This window comes from Malaclemys terrapin, chromosome 2, assembly GCF_027887155.1.
Source record: "Malaclemys terrapin pileata isolate rMalTer1 chromosome 2, rMalTer1.hap1, whole genome shotgun sequence".
Lineage (NCBI taxonomy): Eukaryota > Metazoa > Chordata > Testudines > Emydidae > Malaclemys > Malaclemys terrapin.
Genome location: NC_071506.1, coordinates 196,876,723 through 196,889,592, shown reverse-complemented (window position 1 = coordinate 196,889,592; position 12,870 = coordinate 196,876,723). Strand labels below are relative to the sequence as shown.

Genomic DNA, 12,870 nt, shown 5'->3' with positions numbered 1-12,870 from the left:
AGAATGAATCAAGGTTGTATAGTGAGTAAGGCTGTTGTTTGTAGGAGCCGTGCCTCATTTGTAACAAGTGTTGTGAATGAGGCAGGTGATTCCAGGAAGAGAAGAAATGGTTTTCTGGTTAAGGAAGTTGAATGTCACCCTGGAGAATTGGATTCTATCCTTTCTTGTATTTCAGAGTTGTGAGCTGGCTTAATTATTTAAGCCAAATACTTACATTAAAATGTTCACAGATGGCCATTAACTTTGTGTTCAGTTTCTACACTTGACACCAGATTTGCAGAAGTGCTGAGTGCTTACAACTGCAACTAGACTGAAAAATCTGACTGGAGCTGTGCTTTGAATATGTAATATGCTGTACATGTGCTAAGTACTCTTGAAAACTGGGCCCTAGGTGTCTCAAATTGGGCACCCAAAATTAGAGGATGTTTTGAAATCTTTGGCTTTAATTGCCTTGAGCCAGTTCCCTTGTGTGTCAGTTCATGTGGTAAGAGCTGTGCAGGGACTGGGCATGCTCACTGAGGACGGAATCTTCAGGGAATTTAACCACTAAACTCAAACAAGTTGAGTGTATGAAAACTGAAATTTTTCAAAGGCTTATACCTTGTCCAGTTTCACAGGGATGCAAATGATATAACCCTGACACAAAGGCCATCCTCCTGCCAAATGTCAAGCCATTGCTCCACAAAACTGGCAGGTGCTAGGGCTTCTAAACTAAAATGTTGTTTAAAAAAATGTAACAAGGGCAAAACATATTTTCCCCTCATCTCATTCTCAGAAATGGCTGAAGAACTTTAGCTGAAACTTTAAAAAAAAAACAAACAAAAAAACCCCAAAACAAAAAAAAAAACCCTCATACTGAGGCTGATACTCACTGTGGAAAATTTTACCCAAAATAGTTAAAATTTGACAAAGTTATAAGTGACTAAAAGCAGGGTATTATAAAGAGAAGTCTCAGGCAATGTTAACTACAGGGAGTTCTACCAGTTGTAAAACCATCATTAACATTAACTGTTTTTTTTAATGTTTCAGATTCTTTGAATATATATTTCTCTATAAAGATGCAGTGATGTTTCAGATTGAACAAGTCACAAAGCTGTGCTCAAAGATTGCTTTGACTGAGCCTTGGGATCCTTATGATATTCCTGACAACTCCACTTATGAAGATCAGTACTACATCGGGGGGCCTGGAGATGAAATTATGGTACAGGAATGGTCTGATAGAAAACCAGCCAGGAAATGTAAGTATTTGGTTTTGTTTTGTTAAAAAATGTCTGCATTTTCTTTACCCAAGATATAATTTTCCAACTGACTGTTAGTATTGGCTTTCATATTACCACAAAATTTGCAGGAAGAAATAACATGTAATAAATATCCAGCACATACTGTATATCATATTAGTGCTGCATTGTATTAAAGAAAATGTCCCCCTTATTTAAGAGTTAAATATCTGAAGAGCATATAATGGAGTTGTTTGCATGTCTCAGACAAAGTTTGGGATGAAACCACACCATTTTCCCATTAGAGTCCAGTAATCTGAGCCCAGAATTATTCATAAGAAAATCTATAATATAGAGAAACTCTTTCACAATTTCAGGAGTAACTGCACGTGACCTGTGTGGCTTGGAGATTATCCAGTGACACAAGGATTTCTTGGAGCCAACTAACAGAGGGCACCGGGGCTGCATAGGGTTTTACAGGGCTCCCTTGGGTCAAACATATGCACAATAATCACTGAAGGGTAGCATGTGAGGTCTCTGCTGAGAGCCAGTAGTCCACTGGTAATCCTAATAATTTCAAAATGTATGCATGGATAATATTTGAGGAGTTATGTATCTACACTGGAAATTATGTTCTTAATGTCCTGGTGTTAAGGCAGATCACCAGGAGGTGACATACCTTGGACGGGTTCCTTTCAGGCAGGGAGTAACAGGTGCCTATCTCCCTGTATGGTCATTTGGGAATTGTGTATTGTATGCCTCACAATGTAGACCTATTTGCATATTGAGCCAGTTGTTGATTAAGAGATTGCAAAGTCTACAAGAAAGGAGTATATAAGCATCCTGTTTATGAATAAGGACAATGGGGATGCAAACACCCTGGATCCTTTGCTGAAAAGGCAAATTGACACCATATTTTGCCTCATGAAAATTGGGTCACAACCAACCTGGCTGAAAAACATTGGAAGGACTTTGGGTGAGCATTGCTCTACAAGACAAGTATCTAGTTAATTAAGTCGGGTTCTAAAATATGTTACGATTTTATTTGATATGTGACCATTTGTTTCCAATACTTCTACCTGCTATTACTTGAATCACTGTGCTTTGTTAAATAAACTTATACTTGGTTTCACTATAAACATATCTAAGTGCTGTGTGTTAAGCAGAGCCGTGATCTTAAGTGGAACTGGTAAGCTGGGGTGTACTGTTCCTTTGGAAACAGCGAATCTGTGAATACTACCAAAGTCCAGTGTATCAGAGACTGGACACTCCAGGGAGAGGTTGAAGAGGTCGTAGGTTAGAGTGTGCCTGTCGCTAACCTGTAGAGAGACAGTGGGGCCTACATAGACCTAGAGGTGGTGCTTGGGTTGCCTCTGACTGATAGAACTGGGGAGCTGTCCCATGGCAGGCATAGACAAAGCTTCTTCGCGCTAAGAGTAGGTAGTAGCAAGATGCCTCACAACCCTGGGTACCCCTGGGAAGCATCACACCCAGACCCTAACTATAAAAAAGAGTTCTTAAACCCCCCTGAATTTAAACTGAATTTACAGCATTATCCAGTTGATGTAACACTTATGGTTATGACCAACAAACTATATGGCTGGTTATGAACCTTAATAATCAGCCAAGGGAAAATATTTTTTTAATAAAAAAATTAAAAATAAAACAAAGAAAAAGATTGTTAGAACTCTAACTAGACTGGATGCATCCTCCAACATTCCACAAGAGACACATCACCACCCCTGCCAGGAAAATTTTTATTCAGATCCAGTATTGTTGGCAGATTTATGGAACTTAATATCCAGATAGTATCAATTTGCACTCTTGAAGTCATTTGAATATGCCCGGTTATATTGTACACCCACAATTATTTTTGTGTGTTTTATATGATAATATTGAAAGAAAACAATGTCTTGTTCATATCTATCTATCCATCCATCCATCCATCCATCCATCCCTCCATCACAACTAATTTGGCTTGGATTCTTATAGTAAGGTTATTCTGGTTTCAGTGGAAATACATTGTACTTTAATAGCATTTTATTTTGCATTCATTTTTATATGAAATTCACTAAAACCATCACAAGCAGGTCCAAAAAGGATCCTGTAGACTGTTTATTTATATATGTTCACTAATGTATTATGACTTTCTGAGAAGTGTTTTGAATTATTGCTCATCTTATCAGCCTTTATTTAGATGTTCTGTATGTATATCACCACTCAAATTGTTTTGTTAATGTGGACTGAATTTTAAAATGATAGAATAAGTGTGCATGACCACTCTTTGAATAAGAGAAGGCAGGGTCCACTAAAGGGCTGGAAGAAAGAAAATATTTGTCACTAATAGGAATTACTGAAATGCGGATGTCACTACATCCAGCACGATGGTGTATATTTTTCATCCCTTAGGGGCTGGAATCAGGGTTTCTGTAATAAGAAATACTAATTAGTAGAAAGATCTCTGGACTTGGTAGCACCTAGGCTTTAAAGCTTAAAAAGTATCAAGTGGTTATATTCAGATGTATTTTTCCTCTCCATATCTTAGAATTTAATTTGTAATGTATATTAACCTCCCTGTGATTGAGCAAGGAGACACATGGGAATTGGTGCACTGGCCAATTTTGAAATTTCTGTGCAGCCTCTAGCTTATGCAAGGATACAATGCTGGAATAATATACACATGCAAATTCAAGAAGTATAACATTTTTTAAAAAGCCAAGATAGAATCAACAGCATTAAAGTGCCCTAAATTCTTCACCTTTAGTCTTACTGTTAGAAACTCAGTTTTTTCAAATTATTTGTTAGACAGTAACCAATTCTATATCAACCTTTATAATCCCAAAAGAGCCTTCCACAGAAGAAACCCCTTAATTATTACACCAAAGGAAAGATATCTGCTCTGCCAGTGTCTAATTATGGCACCTTTTAAAATCTGTATAATAAAATACAATACAATTCAGCTTTGAATTGCCTCTTTCATACAAACTGTATCCCAAATGCTGTGAAAAAGTAGGCTCTAGTTCAGCCAGGTGTTTGAGCACATCCCTAAAGCTATACAGTCACCAAGTTAAAAAGGGGGAAGAGAAAAGTTAAGGGGTGCAGACAAGAGAGAAAATAAATGCTCTGAGGTGAGATTTAAAAAAGGATGGTGAGTCAATGAAGCCCTTCTAGATGGCAGAAGCTGCAGAGAGAGAAATTCTTGCATGAACAGTGGCAAAATTACATGAGGTGAAAAAGGGGAAACTAGTGGTGGAGGACCAGAGAGAGAGGAGGTTGGAGAGTTAGTCTGGACTAAATCCATGATGTATTCTCCATCTCAGGATACAAATTTTGTGTTCTTGACTTGTATCTTGCAGTGGAGAATAGGGTCCAAGGAATGCAGTTTTGAATAGGACTTCAAATGAATGGAGACTAGGGGAGATGCTTAGGGAGGTGGAAGTTGCACTAATGAAGATATGGATGAAGATTTCCACAATGGGGCCAGGCAACGGGAAGGCTTATATGGGCAATGCTGTGGAGAGGATGATGGGCAGATTTGCAGACAAAGGGCTGTGGGAGAAGTAAAATTTAGGGCATAGGATGATGTCAAGGGTTTACAGAGAGAGGGGAAGAATGAGTCAAGGAAAGAGGTAGAGGAGTTGGAATTGAGTTTGGAAATGCTCCTTCTTTTCCAGAATGAACACTTCTGTGTCTGAGATAGTTAGCTAGAAGAAAATGAAAAGAAGCCATGTATATTTTCATTAAAGATGTGACAAAAGGCAAAATATATACAGCTGAAGTTCATCAGTTTAAAATTGGCAGTTATGAATTAAGATAACTATAAAGAATGAAGGTAGAAGGTTGTGGGTCTCCACAGAGGAGGAGTCCTGGTGAAGAGAAGGAATTCCCACCAAAACGGAGAATGAGTGACTTCATAGGTAAGAGGGAATCAGATATCCTACATAGCTCTGGAAACTGAGTATTGCACAGTGTCAAAGGTGGCTCTGAGGCCCAGCAGTATTGAGAAAGAGCCTTCAGTAGCAGAAGGACGAAATACATTTGGCAATGTGTTAACTACGGGAAAGAGAGAGGTTTCCAAGCTATGGGCAGTGTGAAGACCATCAAGGATACTGACCTCTTAATCTACATAGGACCAAATGTGGGATGCAGTGTTTGATGTTTATTAGAAATGTGGGACACAAAACATTTTTTATGCAGGAAACACAAAATGCCCCGGAGTTCCTCCCTTTAGTGTAAATGACTCCTTCTAGAACTTCAATTTCATGGTTCTTTATTTGTGAGGTAAATAATTTTTGAGAATAAAAAGGAGATGTCAAATTTGTGTGGAAGGTAGGTAAATTTAGGACTAAAATAAGTCATGTCCCTCCAAGTGAGGGACACGTGGGAACTATGAGAGTCAGATGGACAGGTAAGAGAAATCTACTTTTTTGATTACATTGATGAGAAATGGATATTTACATGTAGTGCTGCAGATTTGCCATGGCACTTTGTGATCAAAATCATTGGCAAATTTAGTAAAAGTCATAGGTTTAGGGGAAAACAGTGTGTAGAGTCATGGATATGAAAATTCAACTATACCTCTTTAAATACAATATACATAAATGCCTCCTTCTTCACTGCCCTTACCTCAATGCGGGGCAGGAGGAGGCACTGACCTTGCAGCAGTACCCTCTGCCTCAGCACAGCAGCCCTAATCCCAGCTCAGTGTAGAGGGAAGGCCATGGGGTGAAGGGCTGGAGAGCAAGCCTATCCCGCACTCACTTCACAGCAGCAGCTCCTGTCCCACGGGACTGGGCCCGGCTCCTGCACTGGGCATTGCCACCTGGCATGTGGGTCACAGTGCAACTCACTCAAATTTGGCCTTGTCGCCAATCCATCATGATGTGAGGGAGCCAGGCCCAGTCTTGCAGGACAGAAGCTGCCACCATGGGATGAGTATGGGGTGGGCTTGTTCTCCAGCTCCTCCCACTGGGGCCTCGCCTCTCCACCAGGTTGGCGACCCACGTAGATGCTTCTCACGACCCACTGATGTGTCATAACCCAGGGTTTGGAATATAACTGCTTTATTAAAATGATGGGCACAAAGAAAGGTCTCAGACAAACAGAAAAGTCAGAGCATCCATGACATTTTTACCACCCTGACAAATTTACAGCCCTACTTATAGGTCATCACTTGTTTTAGGTGAATATAAAGGCAAAGGAAGCATGATGTCAGAAGGGTCCAAAGAGAGAAGAGAGAGAGAGAGAGTTGAGGAAGGGAAAGTAATGGAAGAGAGTAACAGGGGGGAGTTAGGGAGGGAGTATTGCCACAAATTAGGGCAATATTAGATTGAGCGAGGGAAGTCTGCAAACATGATTCTCTAATCAGAACAATTTCCTTGTAATTAGGGATTAACCCCTATTGGATTAACCCAATCCTAAATTGATTGCTGCTCTCCATTAGACTAGCAGATTATCAACCCAGCTCATGACTTGCTTAAGATATGTGTACAGTACACAGAGTTTTCAAAAACTGCTCCAGAAATTAATATTCATCTCATGACTAAACATTTTATCTGGAAACAGCATGACAAACATTTTTCTTTTAATTTCTCCATTAAGGCTGGGATTTTCAAAGTTCTAGGTGCCCAAAATCTCCTGGGGCTCTTTTGAAAATTGTCACTGAAGTCAGGAAAATATACAAATGTTCTCTTGTCTCTTTAATAACAATTTTAAAACAGTTCATGCTTGTCCCATAAATTAGTCACACTTTGTGCTTCATTATAGTTGAGTCCTGGGTTGGCGTTTACACAGTCAAGGATTGTTACCCAGTGCAGGAAACCTACACCAAGAACTACAGCGTGACAACCTCCACCCGCTTTTTTGATCTACAGCTGGGTATCACTGACCCCTCTGTGTTTACCCCACCCAGCACCTGTCAGGAAGCCCAGCCAATAAAGATGAAAGATGAATGCTGATTGTGGACAATGGATTGCCACGTGCAAATAAATAATGACATGGAGGATAATTATTAATAATCAGCAACTGACGTATAACCTGGTTTTCAATCTGAGTTTTATCTTTTTGGAATTGTGACTTTTCATTTGAAAGGGAACACAATATTTAATTGAACAGGAAGGTAAGATGTGTAACAAAAAGGATATCTTTATTTCAGTGTTTAACTAAATTAAACTCTGTTCAACCATGCACTTGGTGTGTTTGTTACTGATTATAAGCACTATTTTCGCTGTGAATATTTTTTGAAAGTTTCATTATTTAATATTTCAAAATGTCAACACGAATGTATATTGTGTTCCTATTAACATAAAAGAAAAGTGGGATATCGTTTATTACTTCTGGAGGGATTTATGGGATTGATAAAATATATTCTGTGTAAGAGCTCAACTGTAACCATAAAATGGCATAGCTTAAGCAGACTACACCAGAGTGATTAAATGCATTCTCTTGGGTTTTTTTATCCTTGCTCCTCAAAAAGCTTTCAGTCAAGTGTATGGGGGTTTGAGGTTGTTGGGTTTTTTGCAAAGAAACCAGAGTAACTGTTCATATAATACTACGTGACTTATGTAATACTTTAATGGGGGGGGGAGGAATAAAAAATTAAGCCAAAGTTTTCTTGCATTTGCTAATCCTTCCCTGAAGCCTTTCTACAGAGTCTGATTAGACATATTTCTGTTTTATTCATTTCTAATTCATGCTTTGTCAAGGCATTTTTGCTTTTAATCTATGCAAGGAAATTAATAGATACTGCATGCTGAATTGCTATAATTGTCTTATTTTCAGAAGTCTTTCTTTTTTCAGAGAGTATGAAAGGCCTTTACAATTTCAGGTAGAAGTAAAAAGCACCTGCTCCTGTCATCTAACTAGTCAAAAATAGATTAATGCACATACGGCTCCTCACATTGCAATTCAAATGAAAGACCTAAATGTGTGACAAAAGGGAAAATGGCCTTTTGCATGGTATGATTACAATGCACTATGATCCAAACACGAATGACAATCCTGCTTTTGTTTGCACCCATTCCTTTGATCACTGAACATGTTCATTGTTAAATCAGCATTCCAAAACATTATCATTCACATACAACTATTTGCTGGTGGAAGGAATAAGAGCTTAGTTATAAATAAATAAACAAAACCCCCAAAGCCCCAGGTAATGTACATTTTTAGCAGTATAAGCAGTACAGGACATTCAAGTGATATGGACTATATAACTGTCCCATCTTAGTGTTTCTGAAATGATAGTAAATGCTTTCATCTTCCATAAGTCTAGGATTTTATTTCAATTGTTACTTGATAATCTATGTAGGCCCAGATTCTGATCCCCTGATTTATGTTGGGTAGTACTTTACTTTATGAGTAATCCTGCTGAAGTCAACGGGACAACTTGTAGAGGAAGGTGCTATTCAGCATCAGTAAGGGGATCACATTCTGGTCCTTAAAGATAGTTGTTTGAAAATATCCCACAAGACTTCCTCTTCTAGGACAGTCTTCATAAAGACAAAATGATGTAGGGTGACAGCAATGGTGGAGGATTATATACAGTGTATAATTTACTCACCAATAGTACCTTAGTTAACAAAAACCAAAGGCCAGAACCACCTTTGGAAGAGAATGGACCTAGGTACATTATTAGTTTCTTTACACCTTACTAGCTTTTATCACTTAGACACTGTGCTATAGAGTGTATTTTCCTTTCAGAGCTGGAGTCATGAAGGAATTTTCTTCAGTGGAGCCCTTCCTGCAAGTACACATGTGAAGTAGCTGAAATATAATTAATTAATGATATTTTCCCAAACATTAAAAGTTGATTGAGATGTGCTAATGGAAACTTGGATTTCCTATCAATTTAGTATGCATTTAGTCTGTGATTCCTCTATATTTTTGTGACAACTTAAATACTAATTGCATATTGTTTTCATTAGGGCTTCTTGTTTAAAGCTGGAAAATATAATAAACTTGGCTAGCAAACATGGAACTGTGACTCCACATCATTAGGAAAGACTTTCTTGTGGTTTAACAGATAACTATGTATTCTCTCTGTGTGCGGGTGTAATGCCATGTCTATAATTATATTGGTTCTAACAATAATATTAGATGGGCTTTTAATATTCATTTGCAGAAGTCTGTAACACAAAGTGCTTTTTAAAATGTCACAGTGACATCCAAGTTAATTTTCTATGGCAAAATATATACGGTTTAAAACAATGCTGGTTTTGAATTTTTTAGTTCTGCTCTATATATTCAATAAAGGGACTTGTCAAAGAAAGAATAAAGAGCCTTGGGTTTGTTTTCTCATTGTTTTTAATGAGTGTGTCATTAAACAAAAAGTTTGCTTAGTTTGTGATCATTGTCTTCAACAGAGGCACATAAGGCCCTTAATATTGCTTATTGGCCCTTTTACACTACTCTGGCAGTGTTAAGTGCTTTATAGTGGAAGTAAATTACATTTATGCCCACTTTAAGGTCCATTTCCACTGCCCGAGTGATGTAAAGGGGCTTTCATGTAAATGAGACTCTGGGACAGTAATTTCTTCACAACAACTATCCTGGGTGTAATACAATAATCAAACATTTTCTTTTCCCATTAAAATCAGTGAGGGCTTCAGGTTAGGGAGCACTTGTGAAAATCAGGCCATTTATTTAGGTGCCTCAATATAGATGTGAGGGTAAAATTTGCAGAAAAGTCTAAGTGAATTAAGAGCCTCAGTGGCTAAAAAGCCTAAGTCCCATTGACATTCAGTTAGGCACTTTTGAAAATTTTACCCACTGAAATTAAGTAGCAGCAAACTAATTGTCAGTGGGACTTAGACTCGTAAGTCATTTAGGTGTTTTTTAAAATTTTACCTCAGATGCCTAAATTTAGGCACCAATTCTCATTTGCAGAGGTGCTGAACATCCCCAATTCCATTTGACGTAATGCTTACACCATTGTTGCTTATATGAAATTGTAGTTTCTCTTGGAAGGTTTAGATGGAAACTGGCACTGCTACCGAACTTGAGATTGATCTAAAACTGGCAGCTAAATTCTAGCACTCGGTGATTAACTTGTGTTCAATGTGCGGCATTTTTGGTTCTCCACTTGGTGGGAAAATATTTGTACCCTTGTTTTGTGTAGAAAAAACCATCAGAATGCGTTGAACTTTAAAGGGGGAAACGACAATTTGTACTAGTGGACTGGAATGCAGTACTACAAAGAGATTGTTTCACTAAAATTAACCTTGACATTGGGTTGTGATCCTCCTCCAGGACTGATCCCATTGGAACTCCATTGTAAATGGGACTATTTAGCCACTCATGAATTAAACTGCAGAGCAATACCAGCAAGCTCTCTAGTGCCAAGATTTTCCCACCAAAATGTGAATATTGTGCTGTCCAACACACTGCTGAACAATGCAAGCTCATATAAAGTCTGTCATTTCATCAATGGAAAATGATATGCTCCAGCCTTGTTATCCCAAATGGAGTTTCCCATACACTTTAATCCACACTGGTTAAGATAAAACAATAAGATAGGTTTATTAACTACAGAAAGAAAAGAAAGTTTTTAAGTGGCTACAGGTAATGAGGCATAAAAGTTAGGATTGGTTACAAAAGAAATAAGATAAAACACACACTAATTGCCTAACTTAACAAGCTAAGTGAACTTAAAAGCAAAAGGGTTTTCTCACCATAAACTTACAGCAGTCTGTACTGGCTGAAAAGTCCCCCCCCATTCAGTTCTTTATGCATCATTGATGTCATGAGCAGAGATGAAGAAGGAGAGGAGTGAGGTCAAGCATTTTTCTCCCCTCTTTCTAATTCAATTTCTTGAGCTAGAAATATCTTTGCTGAGTAATGGTAACCAAACAGTCTCTTGTGGACATGAGGTTTCAACTGTCCTTGTGATGAAATGTAAATTTCTTGTTCATGCCTTCCCCCTGCCAGAAAATGGCTTCTTAACTAAGTGATAGCCCACTTGACTTTGGTGATACCTATCTTGAGGTGCCAGTGTTCTTTGTCTCCGAAGAATTGGCTTAGGCCTGCCTTTCTAACTCTGGAACATGTGATAGCAATGTTATACAGTAGAAATTTATAACTTTACATACAATGTTGATGCACATATTTTGCCAGGACAATAATGTTCAGCAGATTATGAGTTTTCAAATGATACTTCACAAGGCATGCTTTGTACAAACGGTGAACATGGGGTACAGACTGTCACAACATCATTCTGGTGACAAGATTAACACATAGGTAAGATATACAATATACTTCTCTTTATCTGAATGGCCTGGAAACATCTGAAACTTTCAGATAACCGGATGTTCGGCAAAACAGAAGTGCTATTTTGAGCTGCAGTTTTGCTGATATAGAAATACAGGGAACAAAAGGAGTAATGCTGATGTTTGCCTAATAGTTGGTTCTTTAGTAATGAGTAAAAATCCAACTTTATTGACTTTATTAAAACACCAAAATGATATCAAACCATTCTAGACATAATTTGATTCTGAATTATTTAGCTTTTTTAAAAAATACTGACTAATCACAGTCTGTATTTTGTGAACATTTCTTTTTTGTTCAGCCTTCTAATGTAGGTATGCAACAGTAGAATCTGTAAGCTTTCTGCATCAGTCACTGAGAAGTTAGCTGAGAAGTTACTAACGGGTGATTACTAACATAGGGGTATATGGAGGGGACACTGTGGATTCAAATAACTAGGATTTTCAGATAAAAGGAATTCAGACACATGGAATTATACTGAATGTGGTTATCATAGAGGTAGTGTCACCCCTGTAGCTTTTCTACAGTACAACATTGCTTTTTTCCTTAATATATATAATTTTAAAAGGCTTTAGTATAAAGATTCATATGGATTGATACAGCCATTTCTGGAAGCAGATCAAAATGAAGGCCCAAAATACTTATTAAACAAAACAAGGTACCAGATTACTTAACACAAAACTCTCTACTATGAAAGACAAGTAGGAGTACTGTTGTAGCCGTGTCAGTCCCAGGCTATTAGAGAGACAAAGTGCATGAGGTAATACATTTTATTGGTCCAGCTTCTGTTGGTGAGAGAGACAAGCTTTTGAGCTTACAATTACACTGACTCAGGCTGGTCTCAGAGCCTGGGTTCCAGCCTGTGCCTGAATGTCCACTGCAATTTTTGCCCCTACAAGCCCATGTTGGTTTACCCAGACTCTGAGATTTGCTGCGGTGGGCCTTTTTTTTTTTTTTGCAGTGTAGACATACCCTTAGTCTCTCTGTGCCTTGCTACCCCATCGTGTAACATGGGGATAATAGCATTTCTTTTTACCCCACTTTTTTGTCTGTCTTATCTATGTAGATTATAAACTCTCGGGAGCAGGGACTGTCAGGATCTTCCTCCTGATGCGCGCAGACAAAAAATCTGTGCTTTATACATGTATTTCTACAGACGCCCTTTGACTGCACCCATATGTGCTAGCTGAGTACACTGATTGTGAATCGTGCCCTCTCCAAAAGCCAGTTAGTGCTAACTGAGCTCACCTCAGGCTCGAGTCAAACGTGGCTAAGCTGGAAAAAGAAAAGAAAAGCTTACTGGACTCACATGCCATAGGTTTTTTGCAAGCTTGACAGCTCTAACAAACAAACAGTTCTGATGTCCTTGAAACGGCACCAGGTCAGTTGTCAT

The 12,870-nt window shown here is 38.3% G+C and overlaps 1 protein-coding gene across 1 annotated transcript in view; it reads left to right on the top strand.

Moving 5' to 3' along the window:
• EPDR1 (ependymin related 1) overlaps positions 1–9,490 on the top strand; it is a 50,501-nt gene extending 41,011 nt beyond the window's left edge. Inside the window, exons 2-3 of the mRNA XM_054019234.1 lie at positions 1,030–1,238; positions 6,984–9,490. Coding sequence (XP_053875209.1) covers positions 1,030–1,238; positions 6,984–7,174 — 400 coding nt within the window. The 3' untranslated portion in view covers positions 7,175–9,490. The remainder of the gene's footprint in view (positions 1–1,029; positions 1,239–6,983) is intronic.
• The last annotated feature ends 3,380 nt before the right edge of the window (positions 9,491–12,870 follow it).